At 36.0% G+C, this 10,000-nt stretch overlaps 1 protein-coding gene across 2 annotated transcripts in view; it reads right to left on the bottom strand.

Moving 5' to 3' along the window:
• Positions 1–2,785: 2,785 nt before the first annotated feature.
• Positions 2,786–10,000, bottom strand: part of LOC137652311 (uncharacterized) — an 8,536-nt gene continuing 1,321 nt past the window's right edge. For both annotated transcript variants that reach the window (XM_068385628.1, XM_068385629.1), the window contains one exon: positions 2,786–4,943. In XM_068385628.1, the coding sequence (XP_068241729.1) occupies positions 3,404–4,943 (1,540 nt within the window). In that variant the 3' untranslated portion in view covers positions 2,786–3,403. The remainder of the gene's footprint in view (positions 4,944–10,000) is intronic.

Raw genomic sequence — 10,000 nt, 5'->3', positions numbered from 1 at the left:
GAAAAATTTCACTGTAAATGTGACATTTATTAGTAACAATAAAATAAAAACAGCCTTAATAAAGAATTCTCCTGACATTACAAAGGGATCTGCATAATGCATTATATGAAATTCATGTGAAAAATTCTATATTGGTCAAATTGGTAAAGTCCTAGAAAAGATAAGTGAACAACATGAGAAAAGTGTCAGATATGCTCAAGATAATAATGCACTATTTGCCCCGTTAGAGATAAAAATCACAATATTAATTGGTCATGTGCGAAGAGAAGGCTTTATTCAAATAACTTACTGGAAAGAAACATCACAGAGTCCAGTTTCATGAAAGAAACCCTTGATAACAGCTTCAATATTGGACATAGAATATAGAAACTCGAGGCCTTTATATTTAAAGAGATTTGGCCGCTATATATAAAAAAAGCATTAACCACTTACTGTAGAACTGCATGTACCGGAGATAATTACCGCTACTTTGAAATTGATATTTAGATCTAAACTACCATCCACTGATGGGCACAATTATTTCATATTGCATACTAAAGTGCTTTGGCACTATATATTGTTACGTTAGATATATACGTAATTGTATAGTTATGGTAAAAACGTTTTATGTGCATAACTATATATACATGTTAATCATGTGTACAAACATGTATATTTAAGTCTATGTATGTGTCTGTAATTGTATACCTGTATGTGTACACGTACAGTATGTATGTCTATGTATGTATTTATGTATGTGTCTGTATATGAATTCCCATATGTGTATACGTATGTATATGTTTAAGTATATATTCATATATATATGTATATATATATATATATATATATATATATATATATATATATATATATATAGATAGATAGATAGATAGATAGATAGATAGATAGATAAGTTTTATAAACATGTAATTTTGCTCATGTATAAATATGGATAAGGCTACCATTATTGATATAAAGAAACTGTATTAAAAGTCAAAACAGAAATTTACCGGTCAGCAAAAATGACTATTTCTGGCAGGTGTCTAATGAGGTTTGATCTCCACCCAGGAAGCATTTGATAACAGCGTAGGTAGCTGGTATGTTCTATAAGTCTTTATGTATCTCCGTACGTTTAATGTACCTATAAAATGTTAAGAAACCCTGTTCAATAAATCAGTCCTCTGAAGAAGTATCACGAAACTGGTCAGGACTTAATCTTATATTTCATATTTTCATTTGCGTGTTCTTTTGCATCTGAGCATCACGTTTCCCTGTGGTTTTTACTCGTGTATATATATATATATATATATATATATATATATATATATATATATATATATATATATATATATATATATATATATATATATATATATATATATATATGTGGAATACCTTAACAATTCAAGATTTGCTGAGGAAATAGTTGTGTTTAGTTTAGTGAATTATGGGAGGAATTGGAAAAGATAATAGAAGATATGCATAGAGAAAGGAGTACAGTAGGGCTTGAAACGAATATAAGTAAAACGCAGATAATGTTCAATGAAAATGCAGAGCCAACAAATAAGAGTTATGGACGATCCGGTGAATATATTTAATGTATACACGCACCTACGTTAGACAGTAAGTGTTTCCCCAGGGTACGAGACCGAAATTAAAATAATGACAATAAGTGTTGGAGAGCATTCTGTTAACAAGATGAGATTATGCAATGTAAAATGCCACTTCCTCTAAGAGAAAAGTATTTAACCAGACTGTTTTACTAATCAGATTCTCGGACCCCTCCAAAGTCTCAAAACATTAGGTAGTGACAACTCAAAAAGCTACGGAGAGGATAATGGTTGGAACAATACTAAACAACAGACTAAGAGCACCATGGAAACGACAGCTAATTAAAGTAGAGGATATTTCAACATGTAAAAAAAAAAAAAAAAAAAAATATGGACATGGGCAGGATATATCATGAAAACGACAGACAGTATATGGACATTAAGGATGAAAGAATGTGTCCGTGGAGATTGCAAAAGAAACAGGGATGAAAGAGAAGATGATGAATGGACGAGCAAAGAAAGTTTGCAGGTGTGGACTTGCAGAGAAAGACCATAAACCGACGCAAGTGAAAGAACATGCATGAGGCCTCTGTTCTACAATGAACTGGCAACAGTTGATTAGGCTGATAATGATCATGATGATGATGATATAGATGATGAGGATGATAATGATGATATCCATATATATATATATATATATGTATATATATATATATATATATATATATATATATATATATATATACATATTTATATATACATATAAATATATATATATATATATATATGTGAAGATGTCTTTGATTTAGTTAGCAATAACTTCTTAATTAGTCTAGTATCTTACCTCTTCCTTTAGTTTAATATTAATTGAATTTCTCTCAGGAGTTTACATAAGCAAAGTTTCGTGGGTGAGGGATACGAATGCTGGTTTCTTTCTTTACTAGACATAAAAAGGGGTTTGAACAGGCACTTACAAGCAGTCAAAAACAAAAGCGTGGTTTCTACATTAACACTTAGTGACGAACTCAGACGTCTTGACACTGGCTGGAGAATTTGGTGAACCCTGGTTTAGTTAGGCCTAAACGTCATCTATAGGCCTACTGTCGTCGCTGAAGTATAAGCCTTCGTCAGGTGTTGGGAAGGCTGGCGCGAAGTTCTAGACACGCCTTGGTCACTCGGGGACGTCACGCCTCTCGGTCGCTCTGGGACGTCTCGCCAAACGCACTCACAGACACTCAGGTGCGGGCGTAGTAACTTTGTTCGTCGTCCTTTGTTCTCAGGGGTAATTGTTCCCCTGTAATTTCTCGGCTGCTTTAGTATTCTACGTAATCGCCGTCCCTCAATTTGGTATAGGCAGCCGCCATGTGTTGTCGTCAAGGAGACCCGGCAGGTTAAGTAGGTCGTTAGACCTATTATACAGAGTGACTACTAGGAAGAGGGCGAGATGCCGTCTTCTCGTTGCTTATATATGGTCGTCCTGGGCGTGTCAAGCTATCCTTAATCACGTGACTTTTTCCCGGCTTCCACGTCTCATTCGTCTATGTTCCGTTCGACATTCAAGAACGGATCCTGTCGTTTGGGGGGGTTGTTTACGGGAAAGAACCCTGGAGTCAGCGAAATTAGTTGAAAACATCCTACCTAACTCCCGTTCACTCTCCTGTCTCTCCACAACTCTTTCTATATCTTTACAATTACTACTAACTGCATTTGTCTCCCCATTTCTTATTAATTAACAAAACCCACAAATAAAGACATCAATAATATACACAAACCTTCTGCATATGAAACTTACTCAAAAATAAGCATCTGTCTGACACCACTCGGCCAGCTACTAGGATTCTTATAGAATCCTCACATACAACAAAACAACAAACCTATTCTTTAGGTTTCCCAGTAATAACTAGTAGCAACTCATTAATCCTTTCCAATTTTCTGAAAACCAAATACTTCACCACATTATATGTTACCACAGTAATAAGCACAATCAAAAACACATTACACATAGTCAGAAATGGTGCAACATCTTTCTTGTAAAACAGAACATAATCATTATCAAGTGGCATTGCCACATTTTCTACCACTGTTAATTTGTCTAGCTGAAAATGATTAATCTTGTTCTCGTAACTCTTTGCAATGGAAGATTGATTTAACTCATAATGCAAAAACACACTTGGTACATAATAGAGATAATCATTTATCACTACTGAGCAAGAATCTGCAAATGACTTCAAGTTTCCTAACTGAAATGTTTGAGTCTTCCCATCACAAGTAACTTCTGCATTTTTAGTACTTTGTACATAAACAAAAATCTCATTACCTAAATGTAATGCCCTGTATGGCAAAGCAAAGGTTTCAAATTTACACTCTCTCATCAACTCATAATTCTCAAAGAAAATACCTTGGATACACGGAAAATTGCTCATAGGTTGTTTAATTTGCACAAAATTGCACATGGATTGACTTTCACTTATCAACACACACTGTTCTAAATCACCTTCTTCTAAAATAATCATCAACAACTTGTTCTTATCCAATGCTAGACGAACCTTCGGATGGTTCCAAATTATTGTTGCATTTCCTATCTTAACTGGGAAAGGATGTATTGTATATAGGTCAAACAAATTCATACCCTTGAAGGGGATCAACACCAACAAATACCCTTTTGTTACTTTCACAGTTGACATTGTGTAATACCAAAATATATCTTCTAGCAAAGGCTTGGAATGGCTATTTACCATACACCAATCGATAATTTCTTTCAAAGTTTTTGGAGAAATGATAGCAGGGCTGAGTATTCCCTTTTGTGCATTTATTAGTCCGTTCACAGATTCCTTGTGATCACCAATCTCGATTTCTACTTCATGAATCAACTTAAACACTTGTTCTATGTCACCTATTTTATCAGAAACATTCACGTTAACTTGATTAATAAATTCCACCATCTTTTTTACGTTCTCTACATTCTTATTATTATTTTCTATTAGAGTACTTATAAGATTACCCTTCTGATTAGCCCATTTCTCGATTAGTTCTACACGATCAGTCAAACCTCTTACATCGTTTTCTGTAGCCACTCCAAACAAAGCACTAAATGCACTACCTACAAAAGGTAATAAAGATCTCTTGTTTCTTTGAGGCCTGACAATGTCTTCAATTTTACCCTGTAAATTTCTTAATACTTCTACAAAGGCAGAATCACTATGGGTTAGTATGCACTTCCGTAGTTCTTTATCTAACTGGTTCAAATGTTCTTCCCTTTCTAATATTGAATTGACATTAATTTTTACTACAGCAAAATCTGTTAACAGTTCACCTTTTCCATGATTTTGTATCAAGGCCCCACTTTTAATGTCTATTTCGCAAGTGATACCGACCACCAGGGGTAGGATCAGAAGGAAGTTTTTCCACCACTTCCTGTAGAAGTTGAGAGGACCATGGATTAGTTTTTACAACCTTCATATGATTCCAATGGGCATACCTTACATCTAAATTCTGTTCATGTATCAGCTTAAATTTATTATTCCTTTCCCTTTCTAACACTCTATAAGGACCTTCAAATTTGGGAGATACCTTTTCATTTGGTCCTTCCTTTACATGTACCTTTATATATACTTGTGAGCCTATCTTCAGGTCAGTCATGGAACTAGTTGTGTCATAGTATTTCTTATTTACCTGTTGGCCCTTTTCTAAAGATTGTCTGGTTTGTCTTATTATTTGAAAGGTTCTTTGCAGTTTCCAAGCTATATAGTCCTGGTAATCCTATGTGTGCCTAGGAGGTTTTGCGTCATCTAACAATGAGTTTGGCAGTCTTTTCTGATAACCACAAAGCAAAAAGTGTGGGGTTTCTCCTACTGTCTCATTTACGGTGTTATTCAAAGTAAACTGAACGTCCTCTAGCGCTAGGTCCCAATCTTCTGTAGTTGGACTAATGATAGTTCGCAGTACATCCAGTATCTTCTTATTGGCCCTTTCCACTGTCCCATTTGAACTCGGCTTATAAGGGGTTATCTCGCATTTCTTTATCTCAAAAAATTCACAAAGCTTTTTCATTACCTCACTGGTGAATTCGGGTGCATTGTCCGACAAAAGTACCTCCGGACACGAATGTCTTGTGAGTATTCTGGTCTTTAAAGCTTCTGCAACAGAAACTGCAGTTCTATCTCTGACTGGGACAATTTCTAAATACCGAGTCAAATAATCAATGAATACCAGTATATATTTATTTCCTCTCAAAGTTTTTGGAAAGGGTCCTATATGATCCATCTGAACTACCTCAAAAGGGTTTAAATTACTAGGATATTTTTCTAAAGGAGCTCTGACATTTACATGACCTTTATGCCTATTACAAGTTTGACATTCATTTACAAATTGCTTTGCTTCTTCGCTGCACTTAGGCCAAAAATAATTTCTATTTATTGTTCTCAGAGTCTTTTTGATTCCTGGATGTCCTGCCAACTTGTGGGTATGGGTTAGAGTTAATACTTCTTTAGTCAGGGTGTCAGGCACATATAGTCTAGAGCAAGCACTCCTATCCTTAGCCTTCTTATATAATATCCCATTTATTAATTCAAAATCTGACCTAGAGGTTTCATCTTGTAGCAAATCTCCTATTATTTTCCTGATACTTTCTTGTTTCTCTTGTTCTATTTTAACTCTCTCCAAATCTAAGTCTACGACCTGACAGCTGAAACAAAAAGTGTTAGTTGTGATAATTCTTTCAGTATCCTCTTGTGCTCTAGATAATCCATCTGCTAAAGTATTAAACTTACCTGGAATGTACCTAAATTCTGGAGCAAACTCTAGCACACTAATAAACCATCGATTAAACTTTAAGTTATTAGTGAAAGCTCTTTTCTTAAATAGGTCACAGATGGGTTTATGGTCAGTAAGTACATTTACTTTGTGTCCTAACAAAATGTGCCGAAACTTTCTCAGTGCCCAATAAATGGCTAAACATTCCTTTTCTGTGGTATTGTAATTTCGTTCGGCCGCATTCAGGACTCTACTTGCATAATATACTACCCTCATTCGGGTTTTTGCCTTCTGTAACAAAACTGCTCCAATTCCTGTATTTGAAGCATCACATGCTAAGTAAAATTGCTTGCTAAAGTCTGGATACACTAAGATAGGATCTTGGATTAATTTCTCCTTCAACTTTTGAAAAGCCTCCTCTTGCTCTGCTTTCCATTCAAACTCTACATCCTTCTTAGTTAATTCTGTCAATGGTTTAGCTATAGTAGCAAAATTTTTGACAAATGGTCTATAGTATCCTATCATCCCTAAAAATCTTCTTACACCTTTCAAATTTTGTGGAGCAGGATATTCCACAATCGCCTTTATTTTTCCTTCTTGCATGCGTAATCCATCAGCACTGATCACATGTCCTAAATATTCTAATGATTTCCTCAAGAATTGACATTTCTTAACCTTTATCTTTAATCCTGCCAGTCTTAGTCGTTCTAAAACGATTTCTATGGTTCCGAAATGGCTCTCTATATCTTTGCTAAATATAACGACATCATCTAAATAGACTGACACATTCTCTATGTCTCCTAAGATCTGTAACATTAACCTTACAAAAGTCAATGGAGCTGATGTTAACCCAAATGGCATTACCTGAAATTCTAAGTGTTCTTTATGTGTGCTGAAGGCAGTTAATGGCTTTGATTCTTCGTCTAAAGGTACTTGCCAATATCCACTTAGTAGATCTAAGGATGAGAAGATCTTTGCTCCTCCTAACTGAGCCAATACATCGTTTATTACAGGCATGGGCATCCTATCAGGAACTGTGTTCGCATTCAACTTGCGATAATCAATCACTAATCTGTAACTTCCATCTTTCTTTGGAATCAACAACATGGGAGAATTATAAGGTGATTTAGAGGGTATGACCACTCCTTCTTCTTTCATTTCTTCTATCATTTTATCTACTATTGGACGTTGGCTGATAGGTAATTTATAATTAGGTATGAAAAAGGGTTTGGCTCCATCATCTAGGATTATCTTATGTCTTAACACCTCAGTCCTACCTAACCTATCACCTGTAATTGCTATGCCCTGCCTATATTTATTTAAGGTTTCTATTAACCTTTTACGGTACTCAGGAAAATCGGTGTTATCTATCTCCCTATCTATTCCTGCATCAACGTTTCCTATGGTAAAGAATGCTTCCTCCTCTAACGGAATCATTTTGTGTGTAACTTCTATTCCTGTACAAAATTCTGTACCCGCTAACAAATGGAGTCTTTTATCAGAATAATTCATGACATAAGTGGTACAGGCTAATCCCTCCATCTGAACTAATGAGTTATCCATTCGGACATATTCTGGTAATCCTTCTGGGGTCAAGATTACATCATTATTTGTGTGTAGGCGGGTTATTAAATATACTCTAGTAAGAGTATTGGGCAGTAGTACTACATCTCTAGCTAGCCTAAATCTTATTTTGTTTGCATCTGCTGTGCTGATCAGACTTATCTCCCCAGTTTGTACTTGAGTACAAAAACATGAATCTTCATCTCCTCCTTTTTGAGATTCTGTTTCTCTTAAGTGTCTTAATTCTTGTGAATTCAATGTGCCTAGCAGCAAAACTTCTTGGAATTCCCTTTTATCTATTCTCTCAGATTCTCTGTCGACATTTTTCTCCTTAGTATGTGTGCTGCCTTTACAAGAAGTAATTTCCCCCTTTCTGGGTGCAATTGCTAAATTCTCTTCTTTCTCCCTTTCTTCTGATTTTACTTTGATTTCCCTTTCTCTTTCTGAACCGGAGTGTGTTTCAACTATCGAAGCGGTCCCCTGCAAATTGGCCAAATTTGTAGTGGACTTGTCATCAACAAGTTGGAAACAGACTTCCTGATTATTTCCCTTTAGAACTAATCTTCTGTCTTGACAATCAAAAACTATGCCAAAATCTTGCATTGTTGCAAAAGAAATCAAAGCTCGAGCGGGAAATGCTACTTCTTGCAAAACCAAAAATGGCACTTGACACTTCTTCTCTAGCAATTCAATGTTTAAATCTATGGCTCCTACATTGTTAAGCTGATTGCCAGTTATCCCCTGAATTAATGTATCCTCACTCCTAATTGCAGAAATAGGTATATTCAAATAATCAGTTAAGGTATGGAGCCCTATGAGATTTACAGTACTTCCTGAATCTAACAAACTAAGACATTCTTTACCTTCTATCTTGATATTTGTCTTGGGTAATGATTGCTGTCGGAAGGATAAATATGTTGCTGGCAACGTGGATGTACCTCCGCTACCTGCAACATCCTTCCATTCTTTGGTTTCCCTATTTCCTGGACTCCTATCCTGCTCTTCTAGTCACTTTCTGTTACCTTGTTTTTCTTCGGAGTAATTAGTAGGGTTTGAGTTATCCCTTGCCTGTACCTGAGGAGTATTTTCGGAGGGTTTATTATGTTTCTTACCTTGGTACCAACATTCTTGGTCTGTGTGACCTCCTCTTTGACAATACTGGCAATACCTATTCTTTGGTCTAGCTCCCTTATGATGATAATTCCCTCTAGATTTATATGTTTCATTATAATTTCCTCTGTTTGGTTCATTTGACTTGTAAGGGGGCTGGTTATTTTGATAATTTTTATGGTAATATTTATTCCTACCGGTCTCGTTATTTTTATCTTCCCTGTAATTCTGATACCTTCTTTGCTTGGTATTTGCCGAAAAAGTGACCTCTTCAATTTGGGTCTCGTTTTTCTGTATAATTTCTTGACATTCGTTCGGTGTTTTTGTGGTTTTCTGGGCAGGATCTAACTTTAGGTCTTCCAACAAGGCCGCATACATCTTACTGTAGGCCACAAGATTTAGAACTTCATCTAGATCTACCAGGTTGTTATTATCCTTACTAAACTTGGTTCCGTCTCTTACCGTGATTGTGGGCAATGACAAAAAGTCTTCCCTAACTGCTCTTACCTGATCCCTAACCTGGGTACGCCAACTGGCCCTGGATTCACCTTCACATTTATTAGTTGAGGTAAGCCTATACAAGTTCGACAACCGATCGGTCTCCTTGGCCGATCACCACAATAGTCTGCATTCCTCCTTGAACTCGTTGAAAGTGGTAATTTTTTCAAAGGCCTTACCGTTTAATGTAGGGTGAGCATCCCCTACGTCTACGTTGACTAACATCATTGCCTGTTTAATTTTTGCAACATCGTCAGTTATTTTAAAACTAGCGATCCTATTCTCTGTGTCCGCTAACCACTTATCTACACTGTATTTCTCTAACCTTTGTTTGTCGGGATTATCCCTACTTACATTTCCACAAAACCGTGTGGTTTGTGTGATCAGCCCAGCGGAATTCATATCGGCAATATTTGCTCTTACCGGACTCGAACTTCGGTTTCTAGTCAGATTTTGACGTCTTCCTACACTAGCACTTCGCGACCGTCTGTCTGCAGTTAATCTCAAGTCGTATTGATATTGTGTAAGTCTTTGGAAAATATTGTCCA

Source organism: Palaemon carinicauda, chromosome 13, assembly GCF_036898095.1.
Source record: "Palaemon carinicauda isolate YSFRI2023 chromosome 13, ASM3689809v2, whole genome shotgun sequence".
NCBI classification, from domain to species: domain Eukaryota; kingdom Metazoa; phylum Arthropoda; class Malacostraca; order Decapoda; family Palaemonidae; genus Palaemon; species Palaemon carinicauda.
Note: the sequence above shows the minus strand (reverse complement) of the source record. Positions and strands in the feature narration are given on the sequence as shown.